Source organism: Xyrauchen texanus, chromosome 20 (assembly GCF_025860055.1).
Source record: "Xyrauchen texanus isolate HMW12.3.18 chromosome 20, RBS_HiC_50CHRs, whole genome shotgun sequence".
Taxonomy (NCBI): Eukaryota; Metazoa; Chordata; class Actinopteri; order Cypriniformes; family Catostomidae; genus Xyrauchen; species Xyrauchen texanus.
Window position 1 is genome coordinate 21562323 of NC_068295.1, and position 18010 is coordinate 21580332.

General features: G+C 37.5%; 3 protein-coding genes across 3 annotated transcripts in view; 2 read left to right on the top strand and 1 right to left on the bottom strand.

The window, feature by feature from the left end:
* gsto1 (glutathione S-transferase omega 1) overlaps nt 1-4518 on the top strand; it is a 4544-nt gene extending 26 nt beyond the window's left edge. Inside the window, exons 1-7 of the mRNA XM_052151684.1 lie at nt 1-77; nt 295-358; nt 1160-1268; nt 1422-1644; nt 3190-3291; nt 3440-3546; nt 3985-4518. The exon at nt 1-77 is cut by the window's left edge and continues 26 nt beyond it. Of these exons, the coding sequence (XP_052007644.1) occupies nt 328-358; nt 1160-1268; nt 1422-1644; nt 3190-3291; nt 3440-3546; nt 3985-4135 (723 nt within the window). The 5' untranslated portion in view covers nt 1-77; nt 295-327 and the 3' untranslated portion in view covers nt 4136-4518. The remainder of the gene's footprint in view (nt 78-294; nt 359-1159; nt 1269-1421; nt 1645-3189; nt 3292-3439; nt 3547-3984) is intronic.
* A 2067-nt stretch (nt 4519-6585) lies between these two features.
* Nucleotides 6586-9126, top strand: LOC127661110 (glutathione S-transferase omega-1-like). The gene is made up of 7 exons (XM_052151683.1): nt 6586-6683; nt 6857-6916; nt 7364-7472; nt 7591-7813; nt 8013-8114; nt 8240-8346; nt 8744-9126. Exons 2-7 carry the CDS (start codon nt 6886-6888, stop codon nt 8892-8894), a joined length of 723 nt encoding a protein of 240 aa, XP_052007643.1. The 5' UTR covers nt 6586-6683; nt 6857-6885; the 3' UTR covers nt 8895-9126.
* A 547-nt stretch (nt 9127-9673) lies between these two features.
* On the bottom strand, nt 9674-14903 carry LOC127661105 (inositol 1,4,5-trisphosphate receptor-interacting protein-like). Its single transcript, XM_052151677.1, has 2 exons — nt 14782-14903; nt 9674-13735 (listed from the first exon to the last, which is right to left on the bottom strand). Exon 2 carries the CDS (start codon nt 13719-13721, stop codon nt 12111-12113), a length of 1611 nt encoding a protein of 536 aa, XP_052007637.1. The 5' UTR covers nt 13722-13735; nt 14782-14903; the 3' UTR covers nt 9674-12110.
* Nucleotides 14904-18010: the final 3107 nt, after the last annotated feature.

An 18010-nucleotide genomic window follows, 5' to 3' on the forward strand; every position in this document is an offset into this window, starting at 1 on the left:
ATGCCCCCTCTATCTAATAAATTAACCAACTTCCCTTTTATTTTCACAATTGTGTGGAAAATCGTACAGTTAGATATGTAAGTATTTCATTAACTGCTCCTGTAGGTTATTTAAATTCTTAATATTCAATTATGTTTTCATTCTTATGATTCGATGCTGGGAAATATACAATTATTCATTGATTAACTTGAGCACGGATCTTTCCGTAAGAGATTATAGCTGTAGCGTTTTGCTAAAAAATACATAATTTTTTAAAAGTGACGTTAACTTCTCAAATTATTTCAACCTTTGCAGATCATATTTGTAGAACATCGCTGACTATAAAAAATGTCTGCATCCCAGAAATGTCTTGGAAAAGGTAAGAAAACATCACCACAATGAGGCTAAAGTGAAATTGGTTAACTTATGATGACCTTATAATTAAGGACACACCTCTAATCACAACACATCCTGCTCTGTCATGCATACTACAGTGTTTACATCACAAAGCGGAATTGTTTTGTGATTACAATGTAAAATGTATAAAACAACAACGTAGAGCACCTGTAGTAGCATGTCATTGTTAAACATGTCCAGATGTGTCATGAAAGGAAACGGGGAGTGTTTCTGTTACTTCATTATACCAAAGAATTGCTTGACAACCGAGGGACAACAAATTGCCTCCAGGTGTATTAGTGCTGACGAGAGCATGACATAGCACTTTTGAGAATTCAGCGCAGCAAAGCAGTATTTATGACCGTACTTATACAAAAAAATGCTTCGTCTTGCTTTTAAGGAATAAGCTATGTCACAGATTGCTTTCTGATTTCTTAAACGTGCTATGTTCTTGTCAACACTAAATTTCGCGTGAGACCAGGGCCAAAGCAACGTATTCTGGCCCCCTTGACTGTATATTGCTCTGGGCCAATTTCTTATTAAAAAAATATAGAATAGAATTTGTTGTGGGCCCCTTTGAACCTGTGGACCCTTAGAATCCTTACCAACTTTCACCCCACTAGCTATGGCCCTGCCTGGGGCAAAACAATTTAGTGCTCAGAGCAAAACCTTCTCATACTCAACAATAAGAGAGTTTCATGAGGAATACACAAACTACATTCATATATCACTGCATAAAATGATAGAAGTCTAAAAATGCTTTTTTGTTTTATTTGTACGACAGGAAGCGCTGCTCCTGGCCCTGTGCCAAAGGACCATATTCGTCTCTACAGCATGAGATTCTGCCCTTTTGCTCAGAGAACACGACTGGTGCTCAGTGCCAAGGGAATTAAGTTAGTCCAAACACTAATATCTTGTGCAATAGTGAGTTAGCTGGTGCATGAAATATGTGTAATGAATAAAAAAAAGATTCTGAGAAAGTTATTTAGGCTTTTGAATGAGGAAAAAAAATCTATTAGTTTAGTTGTTTATTTTCATTTTTACAGGCACGATATTGTCAACATCAATTTGAAGGATAAGCCTGATTGGTTTTTAGCAAAGAATCCTTTTGGTTTAGTGCCGACGCTGGAAACCCCAAGTGGTCAGGTGATATACGAGTCACCTATCACCTGTGAGTACCTGGATGAGGTCTACCCTGAGAAGAAACTGATCCCATCTGACCCCTTTGAAAGGGCCCAACAGAAAATGATGCTGGAGAATTTCTCAAAGGTACTTTATTAGGCAGTCTGTCGATGCTCACAGGTGTCATTTGTATGGAAGCCCTGAACCGTAAGGTAAACAAAATTCACTAGTTGATTTTGTTTTAAAGGTGTGTACATGGCTTCCTGTACTACTTTTTTTTTTTTCTCTCTGAAATTTTTTATCTGTGAAATTTGTCTTTTTTCTTTTAATTGTTTTTCTCTCAGATTTTTTTTCTCTCCTTTAAACATAAAGGTAAGGTCCCTAATAGGACAGGATTTTTTTTCTGAAATAGTTTTGCATGACCTTGCAGTAAATTTACTGTGGTTTTACTATAATAACCATTTTTTTAACCATGATATTCGTAGTGTGAAACCATAGTTGATACAGGAAAACGAAAACCATGGTAAAAAAAAACAACATAAATTTTATGGGTATCATGGTTTTACCATGCAAATACCATAGTTTAAATATAGTAATATTGTGGTAACACTTAAAAAAAGGTTACATTTGTTAAGATTAGTTAACAACATTAGTTAACATGAACTAACGATGAATAATACTTTTACAGCCTTTATTTATCTTGGTAAATGTAATCTAATAATAAATTGCTACCAATAGAATGTATTAACCATAGTTTTTTTGCAGAAAACATGTTTTTTTCTATAGTAGATTATACCAAGATTGTTTTAGGCTAACCGTTTTTTTGGTATTATTATTATGTTTATGTATTTATTTTTTGATGGAAACCATGGTTTTAATATAGTATACTGTGTCCTTGCACGCAAACAATTGTGAAGGCACACAAAATGTATTGCAAGTGAACAAACTGTTGCGAGGGCACGCAAAGCTGTTTCAGAAAAAACATTCCCGCCCTGTCCTCTAAGGGACTCTGTGTATAGGAGAAAAAAAAACATGCATTTAAAAATAGTCTACTTTTTTAATTATTATTAAGAAGGCCTATTGCACACTGAACAAAACATTTCTTTAGTTAACTTTGTGATCTTTGGTATTCTATAACGTAATTTGGATGGAAGAAGCTGAAATTCATTATTAAGAGTTGTTATATCGTGATTGACAAAGCCTTTCTTCGTATTGTTTAGATCATCTAGTGATTTTTGTTTGGCACCCACAATTTGTCCAGCTCTTTTAACAATCTTGCACAATTGTATTTGTCAAAGTTAGTTGTCCGTACCAAACTTTACTTTAGACTAGACTGGAATAAACTCTTTGCAGGACACATTGGCTGACAGCAAACTCTCTCAACTTCCACATTAGGAATAACCTCTGATTTGCTTTCTTACAAATTATATCCACATTATCCGAGAAAGTTAATTGTCAATCAAGGTCCCCAGGTACTTAAAACAATCAACATTATCCACTGTTTATTACCGGGAGGCCCTCTGGGTGACTTAAAATCAGTTCCTTTGTTTTTTAAATATTTCTTTGCAATAAACTTGAGTGCTAATGGTAACAACCACAGCACAAAATATTACAGAAATACTCCAATCTTTGCTCTTGTTTGATTGAAGGAAATTAATGTGTTCATCATGTAAATGGATGCTCTTTTTTTAGGTGATTCCCTTCTTCTATAAAATCCCTATGGGCAGGAAAAATGGAGAGGATGTGTCGGCACTTGAAACAGAACTTAAAGACAAACTCTCGAAATTAAATGAGGTTGGTTGGAATACCTCTACTCTTTTAAAGAGTGGAATAATGATCTAACAAAGAGTTATATTTGATCAGTGATGTTAAGCAGATTTAATGGGATGTTACTTTCTATATTAACTTGTCCTTTCTTTATGTGTTTAATGGCTTTTGTTAGACCCTGGTCAACAAGAAGACCAAGTTTTATGGAGGCAATTCAATCACAATGATTGATTACATGATGTGGCCATGGTTTGAGAGGATGGAGATGCTTGATCTGAAGCAGTATGTTTTTGTTGTTTTTATTATTATTATTATTTAAAAAAATTAATCCGCTACTAGTGGATGTTCAAAAGTTAGTGCGAGAGAATACGATTATGAGAGGATTATGATATATCAAAGAAGTAACCTAATTCAGACATTTTACCTAACAATGAGAGTGGGGAAATGTGAAGAAAAGCTAGTCATCAGGGTGCACTCAGCATATAAGTCATCACTAAAAAGTTGTACACACAAAAAAATGAATATTTCTTGTGACAATAAAAATTATGTGGTGCACCTTTTAGTGAAAATAAAACCTTGACAATGGTATGGCTATTGTTTGTCATTTTCCCCTATAAATTGAAAATGTAATCAGTCATCCATACAACTGAATCATTAAATTAGACGTTTGCAAATGCTTGCTCTGCAGATTAACTCTATTTCTCTCTATTAATGTTTTAGTTGTTTGGAGAACACTCCAGAGTTAAAGAAGTGGACTGAATGCATGTTGGAGGATCCCAGTGTGAAAGCCACCATGTTCAGCACCGACACCTACAAGGCATTCTACAAGACCTACATGGACGGAAACCCCAATTATGATTATGGGATATAAAATAAATCATTGTTTTCTGGTAAAACACATCTCTATTGTCTGTCTGTTTTAACAGACATTATGCTAGAATGAATGTTAAATCTATCCGCCCTTTATTTTTTCTAAAATAATCTTGTTTAAGAATTTAAAATAGGAAACCAGGTCTGGTACATCATCTCGTGTGTCACTTTGAATTGTGTTGTTAATAACAAAATCTAAAACTTTGGTTAATATAAAATCAGATTAAGACTGAATGAACTCATTAAAAATGTAAAATTTGGTGGGATTTCTGTAGTTGATTTAGTTATGTTGGTTATTAACCAGCAGAATCAATTAAATGCAGCAATAAAAACTTCTCTGTAAAAATCAGTAATAAATGAAATAAAATGACATTTTATAAACAATTTTCAGGTGTCCAATATATAAAATATACTCTGCACTTAATATTATTGTTGTGAAGACAAATACAGTAATGGATATTAATAAAGACAAATCCAGATCCATCTCAGTTCCCCTTTTTAATTGTCTAATAAAAAAAGTATAGTAACTTAAAAAAAAAAGAAAAATTTTTAACAGTACACTTATTGCTGGTACGACCAGTCTGGAGCAATCTGAGTTTATGTGCCTTGCCCAAGGATTTCAATAGTAATAGGTTTCTCTGATTATCCCAGTAGTTCATGGGTCACCCCTTTCTGGAATTGAACCTCTAGTGTTAGACTTCCACCACTTCACCAATGAAGAAAAAGGCTAACTTTGTTTCTCTTTGTGATCCATAATCTCACTACACCAGAAAAAAATGATAACGTAAAAATGTGCTTCATGTGGAAACATTTAAATTAACTGGTTTGAGTAGAGTCAAAAATATTATATAACATCACTGAATATACCTAAATAAATTAGGTTGCACCAAAAAAACTAATTAAGGGATGGATCCTGTAGAAATGTCTTCTAAAGGGAATAATTACAAAGTTACCATTTTAATTTTGTACTTACAAAAAGTACAAACATGGTTCAGTGATGATAATAAATGGTACTTTGATATACCATGTTACTGAATGTTTACTACTGTCTTTGTGTACCATGTAATTTATATTGTACTGCAATAATTCTACAAAACCCAACAACCATTGTAATTTTGTGATTGTTGGGGCAGTCTGAACTATGCTTAACAATGCAGTATAGGGTTAAGTGACCTTTTAATTCCTTAAATGTTTTCTTTAAGTGCTCCACCCTGACCATTATAAAAAAAACTTTAACAATCGTCTGCTTGTTTTCTGCTTGTTTGATGAGCATGACGTTGCAAAACAGAAGGTTCAGTGTTAATTTAAGAAAGGTTTATGTAATGGCAAAGTGACTAGTTGAATCATACTGAAGCTGCAGAAAGTATGGCTAAATAAACATTTGCATGACTTGGCAAAAATGCTCATATTAACATTACAGTAACAAAAACTGAGGAATATGTGCCAATAAAAGAATTAAGAATTTGGCATGGAAATAGATTTTCTATTCAATAAGATGTTCTTCTTGTCTTGCAAAGTGTATCCTACTTTACAAAAATCTTCAATAAATGTAATTTGACAATATGACATCCTGTTACAAACTCCTACACAGTGATAAATGACACTGCAGAATCTGAAAATTTGCATGTCATCATGTCTGAAGAGGAAATCATTTACAGTGGTGTTATAACTGTAACATTGCATTGGATATTTAAACAGTGCAAGGAGCTTTCCTAATCTTTCAGAATTTTGTTTTATTTATGTATTACTGAAAGTGGTGGTTAATACTAAGTTACCACAGGTTTGTTTTAGTAACAATATTATATTTAGCCTACTATAGACATTTGTTCTTGGATACTGGCAAGGAATTAATCTGTAAATATGGTATTTTGCTAACTTAAAAAAAAATGCAGTTGCAGGAATTAACACATTATGGGTTTTTAAGGAATATTCTGGGTCAATCTACAGCATTTGTGGCATAATGTTCATTACCACAAAACATAATTGTGACTTCCCCCTCCTTTAATTAAGAAATAAAAAATCTGGGTTCCAGTGAGGCACTTACAATGGTCGTGAATGGGGGCCAATCCATAAATGTTAAAAAAAAAACCTCACTGCTTCAAAAGTTTAGCCACAAGTCATAAACAAGAAGTATGTTAACATTATTTTAGTGTGATAAAATAGCTTACTAGCATTTTTTGTGTAAAGTTATAGCCAATTTTATAACTTCGTTGGCATGATAATGTAATGTCAACAAACCTTAAAATGACTGTAAATATGGCGATTTAAACAATGCCAACTCAAATATATATATGTTTTTAACAGAAGAGTTAATGTTCGTGCTTATGCCAAAAATATCCTTAATAAGAGAAGTAAATCGTTAGGATAAGTAAATACATTTCTAATTGTAAGAAATACAGTGAACTTGTTTTACGGACATGGGTGAAATGTGTAAAGAGGAGGAGTTATTACTCTTCAGCCACACCTACTCTTCCATAAAATCTCAACTTTCCTTCAAGTTCCAACAAATACTACACTTCAGTTTGACGATCGGTTAAGTATAACGACAGGTGAGCAGTCTTTTGAATGCTAAATTTGTTACATTTGATCGATTTCAGTAAAGCATGCTGAGCATCTATGGCCTTCAAAGTAATTTTCCTTCCTTTAGGATTCGTCACGTTATGTAACCGATGTAGTTTTAGATTCTTATCCACACAAATCACATGCTTTTCTACCTTCGCAGACCTTAAAGTCAGTTCTCTGATCGCTGCAATGGCGTCTTCCCAAAAAGTCCAAGGAAAGGGTAAGACAATTCATGGAAATTAGACTTAACACAAATATGGCATGTTTTGGCCTGCAGTCTATAACTAGTGTAATTAGAAAAACATTTCATAATGTATTAATTATATCTATACGTGTGGATGTTCATCTAGCTCATTACTCACAAGAGTTTGCATACGACCCAGTTGTAGGCTAGTCTTGCAGCTCTAGTAATCAGACTCATTACATTGCACTTTTGAAAGACCAGCTCTGTTTGATAATATTGCATACTCATTGTTTTTAGTTTCGTTCTGATAAGATTCATAGGGTAATGCAATAAAATGATTTCGTAAATACTGAATAACATGGTGTTCCACATTACTATTTGCATCATGCAAATAATTATATACATTTTATTACATAGTCATTAGCCACTAAAAAAGGACATATATATTTAACAATTTTATCTCGTTTTTCATTGGTGCTACAGAAAGCGCTGCTCCTGGACCAGTGCCAGATGGTCTTCTTCGACTCTACAGCATGAGATTCTGCCCTTTTGCTCAGAGAGCGAGACTGGTCCTCAATGCCAAGGGAATTAAGTGAGTGCAAACACTAAAGTCTTGTGCAATAGTGGGCTAGGTAGAGGTCGGAGGTAAAAAAGAAAAATGTAATTAAGCTTTTTTTTTCTTTTCTTTTTAAATATACCATAAATTACAGATATGACACTGTCAACATCAATTTGAAAGATAAGCCTAATTGGTATTTGGAAAAGAATCCTACTGGAACAGTGCCAGCATTGGAAACCCCAAGTGGACAGGTGATATACGAGTCACCTATCACCTGTGAGTACCTGGATGAGGTCTACCCTGAGAAGAAACTGATCCCATCTGACCCCTTTGAAAGGGCCCAACAGAAAATGTTGCTGGAGTATTACTCAAAGGTAAGCAGTCTCAAAGATGTCATCTGGAAACGTATAATAAGTATAAAGCATCTTCCAGTAGATTACGTATCTGCCCCATCATAAGTCTAATTGTAATCAGGACATAAAATATAGATGATTTGGCAGTGATCTGAATTTTTGCATTACTTTGATTGAAGAAATATATGCACACATTAATGTAAATGGGTTCTCAATTCAGGTGATTCCATACTTCTATAAGATCTCTATGGGCAAGAAAAATGGAGAGGATGTCTCAACACCTGAAATAGAATTTAAAGAAAAACTCTCCAAACTAAATCAGGTTGGTTGAAATGCATTGGTTCTGTTAAGGAATACAGTAAGGATCTTATAAGGATATATACATTCTTTGTTTCATGTCTTTTATCACCTTCTAAGTGCGTTCTGTTTGATATCATTTTTTGGCAGACTCTGGCGAACAAGAAGACCATATTCTTTGGAGGAGATTCAGTCACAATGATTGACTACATGATATGGCCATGGTTTGAGAGGATAGAGATGATGGGCATGAAACAGTATGTTTTTATTTGTTTTATTACATATATTCAAATCTGCATCTAGTGGATGTATAATAGAAAGCATGAGGGCTTTGAAATTGTGAGAGTCATGGAGGTTCAGTTAAACAGCAATGCCAGCAAGATGAATGACTCTGTCAGATTAACAAAGGCAGGGTAGGGCTTTGGTTTTAGCTGAACTGAAAAGCACTTTGGTACAGTGAACCTTATACAGACACAAAAATGTACTTGTCTTTGCAATAACGTGTTCATTCCACCATGTCTGTCACCAATACAGCTGAATAATAAACAATTAATAATTTATAATATAATTATAATTCACAAGGATAACTGATGTAAATGCTTGTAAAGTTTAATAGCTCTGCACATAAATACATACCCTCTATTTATGTTTCAGTTGTTTGGAGAACACTCCTGAGTTAAGACTGTGGATTGAACGCATGTTTAAGGATCCCAGTGTGAAAGCCACCATGTTTAGCACAGATGCTCACAAGGTCTTTTTCGACACCTACATGGAGGGAAAACCCAATTTTGACTATGGATTGTAGAGCAAATCATTTTTTTGTACTAAGACAGGGTGATATTTGTCCATCTATGTGTGGTCTTTTTATCATTACTCTTTCTTAGCCTAAGTATGTTATTATGAAGATTATGCTTTTAAACACCAAACCTGAGATTATATCACAGAATGCCAATAGATGCTTTACCACTGATATAATATAAACATGTTTGTCATTTATACATAAACATAAATAAACCATGTGTACAAAACATATAATGGGCAAAATATGTATCTTTATGTCTTCTTTATTCCCAATCTTTTTTGTGATGGTGAACAAAAAAAATATATAGCCTACTAATTGTCAAAAGTAACACTGGTTCCATACTGATAAAAGAAGACCAGAATACTATCTTAAATATTAGGCAGAGCATTATACAATCCTGTGAAACAGGTTTGTGCACTGCACCATTTTCAATTGTTCATTAGTGGTGCATACTTAGTGGGTATTACAACCAACCTCTAACCCTAATTATTCATCTTTGGCATGTAACTTGTCTCGCACCATTTCTGCTACAGACATGAATGATACCGCATTGGTGCAGACTTAAGTGTGGCTTAAGTGTCCACATACTTATTTGGTTAGCTGTGTATTATGTCAGAACATTATGTAATATTAAATATCATTGTGAAATACCTAAATATGTTTTTTTTTTTTGTATTGGCAGCATTGTAGTAGTTGTTTTCTAGGTAGAATGATCAAAACCCTAATAACAATTAATGATATTTGATATTTACATTAAGCACCAAATATGTGTTGGTAAACACAGCAATATTTTTCTTAAATTTATCAGTTTAGTTGCACGCCAATATGCTAATAACTGCTGAAAATCTGAAAAAGCAAGAAACCTACATTTACATGAGATTTGATATAATCTATTTATTCTCTGCTTTTGACATCAGATTGTGAAGAGGCATGTGCACAACACTTGCCAGAAAGAATGTTGGTAAAAGTGTTTAAAACGCTGAATCGTGTAAATGGTCAATCTACCATGTTGATCAGTTTATTCTTATGGCATTTATGACCTTACACCGAACACACGTTGTTGGGTTATTTAGCATAATCGGCGTAAGAACGTGGATGTTTGAAAACACAACCCCTTTTAGACTGGAGAAACCAAAGCCATCTATGGACCAACATATCATAGAGACTAAAAAAACTAAATACACTTAAGCAACTGCATAGCAACGCCCTTGATACCATCCTCAACACACTAGCATTGTGGCAGCAAGTTTTGCAAGTGCAAGTACACTGAAAAAAAGGTTAACATAAAAAATTTGCTACATGTGAAAACATCTACATCCATCACTGAATCAACCTGGATACACAAGGTTACACCAACAAAACTAATTTTAAAGGTGCACTCAGTAATAGTTTGAAGTATGTCAAAGTGGCTTACATTGGCTTACACTGACACCTAGTGGCCTGGATGCATCATTCAAACGCTGTATTTTTCAGTTACCAGTGTCAATGTAGAAACTCACTATAAACAGTAAGCCAGTCTCCAATAACAGGGTAGTTACTGAGATTAAGAGAGTCGTATTCAGCAGGTCATGTGATGATATCATGGCTGCCCCATGAGGTGCCACTGCCCCATTTAGAATTAAAGAGCTTTTATAAAGTTACCGGTATGAAACCTTTATCGGTATTTACCGGTATAAACCCTTCATCTCACATGAGTGGTCATGATTTAAAACATGGGTTTCAAAATTACTATTAATTTCTTCAGAAGTAAAACTTTTAAATGAGGGGAAATAAAATTACTGAGTGCACCTTTAAGGGTTAGATAATCAGGTACAAATAGCGCCATAAGTTAACAATTGCAAGATACCACATTTTACAGTGTACCACTCCCATTTTCTTCATAAAATGTAAATGGTCTGCTCTTACATAACCTTATCAGTTTTCAAAGCGCTTAACACTGTGACTCATTCACCCATTCACAAACACACACTCACACACCAATGTTGGCAGAGCTGCCATGCAAGGCACTAGCCTGCCATTGGGAGCAACTTGGAGTTCAGTGTCTTGCTCAAGGACACTTCGGCATGTGGGCCGGGAATCAACCCACCAACCCTACAATTAGTGGCCAACCTGCTCTACCACCTGAGCCACAGCTGCCCCAAATGATTCAGATAACTGCTTTGTGCTTCATAAGAAATGGATTGCCAAAAATGAATGCAAATGTGTTCCTTATCTCTTTGGTATGACAGTGCCAGATTCTTTAGGGTAAAAATAAATTTGTCAGCTATGTGCTGACATTTGACAGCTGACACATAAGATTATAATTCTTGATAATACTGGCAAGTAATATATTAATGTTATAGAGTTTACATGTTTATCATGACTTAAAGATTTCATTATGATTTGTAGTTAATGTGGTTCCTTAGTAAAAAATAAAATAAAAAAATGTATGATTAGCTGCCACACACAGATGATGAATAACACAAGTTTTAAATTAGTAACAGTCAGTGCATAAAGGAATATTCTTGGTTCAATACAAATTAACCTCAATGAGCAGCATTTGTGACAATGTTGATTACCACAAAAAAAAAAACTTGTCAACTTGTCCATCATTTTCTTTAAAACAGTAAAAATCTAAGTTACAGTGAGGCCAATTTTTGGAGGGTTTAGACTAAAGGCGGAAATGTGAAGCTTATAATTTTATAAAAAGCTAGGTCTCCTAAGCAACCAAATTGGCCCGGTTGCTAGGGAGGGTAGAGTCACATGTTGCAACCTCCTCGTGGTCGCTATAATGTGGTTCTTGCTCTCAGTGGGGCACATTGTGAGTTGTGCATGGATGCCGCGGAGAATAGCGTGAGCCTCCACACGTGCTATGTCTACACGGTAATTTGCTCAACAAGCCACGTGATAAAATGCACGGATTGACTGCCTCAGACGCAGAGGCAACTGAGATTCATCCTCAGCCACCCGGAGTCACTATGCCATCACAAGTACTAAGAGCACATTGGGAATTGGGCATTCCAAATTAGGGAGAAAAGGGGAGAAAATAAACAAATTTGTGGTAATCAACATAATGACACAAAAGTTGTCGATTGAGCTAAACTTGAATTGAACATGGAATATTTCTTTAACATGCAATTTACATTCAAAGTGCAAAACGTAATCATGTTATTAGGTTTTACAAATCCCCAGCACTCAAAACCAGTTTACTCAACCAGTAAATCCCATCAGAGCCATGAGTCAACCTACATCTGAGCTGTTGAGTTCATGGGCCGTGTGACCATTTGGAAAGTGAGGAGTATATTCTTGAACAAGCACAGAGGTATTTCTGACCATCTCCTTAAAATGCTCCACCATTCTGGTGTATATTTGCCTCTGTAACACAAGAGGCCTAAATAGGTTTAGTGGCTCTGCCATACAAAATATTATGGGAATCTGAATTTCAATTGGGATGCAAGGGTTCCCGACAATGACATGATAGAGTCTCTTTTCCTCCAGGCTTTTCTGAAGGAAACTGAGCAAATCCTGTAATCTGTTATTGAGATGCTGCGGCTTCCACATTGAAGAAGGTTTACACAGTAGCAGATGTAGAAGTGCAGTCTTAATATGATAATTTGTAAGGGCACATATCCCAGTCAAAGCGGTCTGCTTTTTGTGCAAGAAAGACAATATCTGAAGACAGTGAATGTGACAAGAATTTGTAGGAAGTTTTTTAGTGAAGTGTTTGAGAAGATTCTTTTCATAAACTGTGAGTGATAGTTGCCAGTGAGTGTCTGAGGAGTTACTGGTATCAGAGGGGAAATGAGAGATTAGGTATGCATCGGTGTCTTCAACCTGAAAAGCTGGTGTAACATTAAGAACGACAGTCTTTCCAGACCTAAATCTGATTTGCAGTGCTCCAGGAAAGTCAAGGTTCCGAAAGGCCAGCTCAAACTCATACTTATGAGAGATCTGTCCCCATGCTTTTGTCACTGAGATCTGGAACCATCTCATGATCTGATCTTTCGACAAATATGCAGTGTCCCTTGCACAGTGGAGCTCCTCCAATGCGACTTCACCAAGCATATCACAGTCATTTCTATTGTGAAGCAGACACAGCATGTCATCACCGAGATTTGTTGAGCCACAAAGACAGTCTCCATTTGGCTTTATTAGTTCAATCGTTCCACATCCTTGAAGATCTAGTGGGATATCAATGGAGGGGTCACACCAGAGCTGAAACTGGAACCTGTATGGCTGAGGGGGAGCAAAGGGCACAATGATGTCACACGTCAGAGGCTTACACGCTCTCCAGGACTCAAATACACTGCCTATACCAACAAAATCCTCAACCTCCAAGTCAGCCTCTCGATCACAAACACTTCTCAAAGCCTCAAGCAAATCATCTGCAAAGCCCTCAACAAATACCCGTACTCTTCCACTCTCATGGGCGTAAGGATGGAAGCGGGTCCTACAGAAGTTATTCAGGATTCCGTTATCTAAGGCTACAACCTTAGCACTGAGATATCCAGCACTAGAATCTCCATCATCATCTTCAACAGGCTCAGGAATTTCCACATGGACTATATCTTGCCTGCAAACCTCAATTGTCAAGAAAATGACAAGGCAAAGGGCACTCCAGAAATACCAGCCATAAATGTCCTGATCACTAGTCAGAGCTTGTTCTGCCTTAGAGATCTCCTGTTCCAGACGCTCCTGTTCAGCCTCAAGTTTTTCCTGGTGCTCTTTCATTCTGGCCAGGAGATCATCATCTTGCTCAGGGATGGTGGTATTTTCATTGGGGAAGAGCAGTGGGTGGTTGAGGATAGCAGCTGCTACCACCATGCAAACCCGTGCAATTGCACCCTGCATCCTTTGCTGGGTGTCTAGGAAAACACAAATGTATGGATTACCTCAAACGGTCATTGAAAATGAGCACAGTTTTGTAACTTTTCAAAAACATTTAATCATCAAAGCTATATTTGTGAATTGTAATACAAAGGACTATCCTGTACTGAGGAAGGATGTCAGATAACCCAACATCCACTGAAAACATTGTTGACAACAGATTTATGATTTACTTTTAATAAAAAATATATATTGAATTATGGAATTATTCTGCTTAATGGTTATATGTCGGTTAACTTGAGGTGTGGACAACAACAACAAAGAAAGAAAGAAAAAAAAAAAACTTTAAAACTGTTATAAAAACCTTAGCTCAGCAAAGTATTTTGAAATTTTGCCTTGACTGAAGGAACAACCTATGAGGAGGAAGTTATGCAATTGCTTTATTTATAGAGTAGTGCTTGGAGTCAGAGTGATTCTTGGACTAAGGGAGATAAAACAAAAACTAACTCTTTATTCAATCTAAAAAGCTTTATTCTCTCTAGAGAATTTATTCTTTTTTTTTATATTACAAAAGCACAAATGAAAGGCCATTTGAAGCTGCGTAACACCCCAAGTGCAACAGTACAAATAAAAAAATGAACATCTGTCATTGGTTTACATAATGACAACTTAAGCGTTTGACTCATAGTAAAAAACAAAACTCAACGCTATGTCAAAGAAAGAATAACAAGATTTAAATTATTATACGTCAGTCTAAAAAGTATTTCATGTAATGCGAAAAAGTTTTAATCTGATATAAATCATTTCACTCATGACTTGTGTCGTGTTAGACGAGAAGAAGACAACTGAAAAAGTAAACAGTATAGTAGAGGGCGTTGACGTAAACTAACGGTTAAAAGGTAGAGCATCTTACAGCTTCTCGATCTAATCGAAGGCATTATGTTTATGACTTCATAAGAAATTTGTAATGCATGTTCTACACTACGATTGTTACATTGTCTTTAATTAGTAATTATATCAAACAGTAGGCGACCACTCGCGCAGAGTTTGTGTTTTAGATTAACAAAAAAGAATAGTAACTTACACCGCAATCCAGTTAAAGTCCAGCTTTATTTAATGTTTCAGAACAGCATGAAAGATAACCATATTCCTTTGCCGTTTCCTCATCTGCTCTCACATCCAGGAAGTGACCAATGTGGCCGTTTTCGCTCCTCTATAAAAAGCACGTGGGCTGAATCATTAAACATTCCACAGCCTGCCTCTCATGAGAGCGGTAAGAATTTAAATGGCACATTATACTCTTTCAGTATATATATATATATATATATATATATATATATATATATATATATATATATATATATATATATATATATATATATTCTGTCAGCTAAGGAACGTGACCTATATATATATATATATATATATATATATATATATATATATATATATATATATATATATTCTGTCAGCTAAGGAACGTCACCTATATATACACATACATATACACACACACACACACACACACACACACACACACACACACACACACACACACACACAGTAGCCTAGTGGCCCAACCTTGGTAAATATGTTGGCTGCTGGTTAATGCACGTTTCAAGTTCAAGGATCTGATGCTGGCATACACTGGGCCTGCTCCAGCATACCTAAAATCAATTTATGCAGTGCTACATGCCTATTAGAAGCCTTCTGTCAGCTAAGGAACGTCACCTAGTTGTACCAACACAAAGAGGCACCATAACACTTTCCAGGACTTTCGGCTTCATCATACAACGTTGGTGGAATGACCTTCCCAACTCCAGCTATGAAGCTGACTCACTTTCTGTCTTCAAAAAATGGCTAAAAACACATCTTTTCTATGAGCACTTAGCCAGTCACTAAAAAAAAAAAAATAATTATTCTTGTTGCACTTTAAACTGTTTTGAATACTATTCTGATGCTAGTGAAATGTATGAAACTTTTCATACCACTGTCTCCTTAAGATGATTCGCTTACGTTTTTCCTCTTTTTGCAGGTTGCTTTGGATAAAAGCGTCTGCCAAATGAATAAATGTAAATGTAAATATGTGCAAAGAAGGCTGTCTAATGTTTCATAAAAAAAAAAAAAAATCATAAATGTCTAACCTTTTATTGAAGTAAAACAACTGAAACAGGGGAAATTTCTCATTAATAAATAAATATTTTTCTCCAAAACACATTGTTCATAATTATTGGCACCCTTTTATTCAATACTTTTTGCAACCTCCCTTTGCCAAGATAACAGCTCTGAGTCTTCTCTTATAATGCCTAATGAGGTTGGAGAACGTCTAGGTTACTGTTGTAACCTCCGTTCCCTGATGGAGGGAACGAGATGTTGTGTCGAAGAATACTATGGGTCTCTCTTGAGAGCCTCGCGCATCTCTGAACTTGAGAAAAGGCCAATGAGAAATTGGCAGACAGAATTTGCATGTCCCTCCCCCGGACATATGGATATATGATACTCAACCCATGAGATTGTAAAATCTTGTAAAGGTATTAGGTGTTGCTCAGCCGGCTTCTCTGCATATGTCTGCTAGGGAGGTGCCGATGTCCATTGCCCATGAGGATACCACACTTCATGTTGAGTGTGCTCCAACCGGCAAGGGGGCGGGCACGGCCTGGGAAAGCCTCTGTTTGAAGACAGCGTTCCCTTTCCACTGTCCACCAAAGCAGACAAAGAGCTGGTCAGAACATCTAAAGCTCTGCGTGTGGTCCACATAGGTATGCAAATCACACACCGGACACAGCAACGAAAAAGCTGGGTCTGCCTCGTCCCAGGGCAGCGCTTGCAGGTTCACTACTTGGTCCCTGAAGGGGGACGTAGGAACCTTGGGCACATAGCTGGTCGCGGTCTTAGGACGACATGAGTGTCTGCCGGACCGAACTCGAGGCTGGTGTCGCTGTCAGAGATCGCTTGCAGGTCCCAACCCTCTTGATGGAAGCAAGCATGATCAGGAGGGCCATCTTCAAGGAGAGGGCTTTGAGCTCGACTGATTCTAGTGGTTCGAAGGGGGTCTCTGAAGGCCTGAGAGGACCACTGAGAGATTCCAGAAGGGGAGCAGGCTTGGGCGGGGTGGGTTCAACCTCTGGGCACCTCTAAGGAACCTGATAATCAAGTAGTGCTTACCCAAGGACTTGCCGTCAACTGTGTCGTGGTGAGGCACAATAGGGGCTACATACACCTTAAAGGTGGAGGGGGACAGCCTCCCCTCCAGCCTCTCCTGCAGAAATGTGAGCACTGACCCTGGCCTAGCTTGAACAAGGTGAGGCATTTCAGCACTGACTGCGTGCGCTCGTTGGTGAGTTGTTAAGTCTAACTCCATGCCAAGAAAAGAGATGCTCTGAACCAGGGCGAGCTTGCTCTTTTCCCAGTTGACCTGAAGCCCTAGAAGGCTGAGGTGCCTGAGCACCTGGTCACTGTGGGCGCACAGTAACTCTCGAGAGTGGACTAGGATGAGCCAGTCGTTGAGGTAGTTGAGTATGCGGATGCCCACTTCCCTTAGCGGGACAAGGGCTGCCTCTGCGACCTTCGTAAAAATGCGAGGGGACAGGGACATGCCGAAGGGGAGTATCTTGTACTGATACACCTGGCCATCGAATACAAACTGTAGGAACGGTTGGTGTCGAGGCAAGATAGAGACGTGGAAGTATGAGTCCTTCAGGTCTACCGCTGCGAACCAATCCTGATGCCGTACGCAAGTTAGAACGTGTCTTTGCGTGAGCATTTTGAACAGGAGTTTGTGCAAGGCCCGGTTGAAAACTCGTAAGTCCAAGACCGGTCGTAAGATGCCACCTTTCTTGGGTATGATGAAGTAAGGGCTGTAGAAACCCTTCTTCATCTCGGCTAGAGGGACAGGCTCTATCGCGTCTTTGATTAAAAGGGTCGTGAGCTCCGCACGCAGGGTGTTGGCGTCTTCGCCGTGCACCGAGGTAAAGCGGACGCTGCCGAAAGGGTGCAGGGGCCTGGCAAACTTAATCACGTAGCCGAGTCGGATGGTCCTGGCCAACCAGTGCAACGGGTTGGGAATTTCGATGTACCTTGCGAGGCTTCACAGCGGGGCGGGGCAGGTAGTGTGGCATCGGGAGGCAAAAGCACGTCCCAAGGCTCTAGTGCTTAGAGAAGACTCGAAGCAATTACCTTGCTCCGCACACCCGGCAGGGTGCGGGTTAGTGACTGAGGAGGAGGTCCTGTGTAGGCGTCCTCTGAACTTGTCAGAACTGGACGGCTGGGGGGCAGCAGTCGTGGGTCTCAGAACAGAAAATAATCTATAAAAC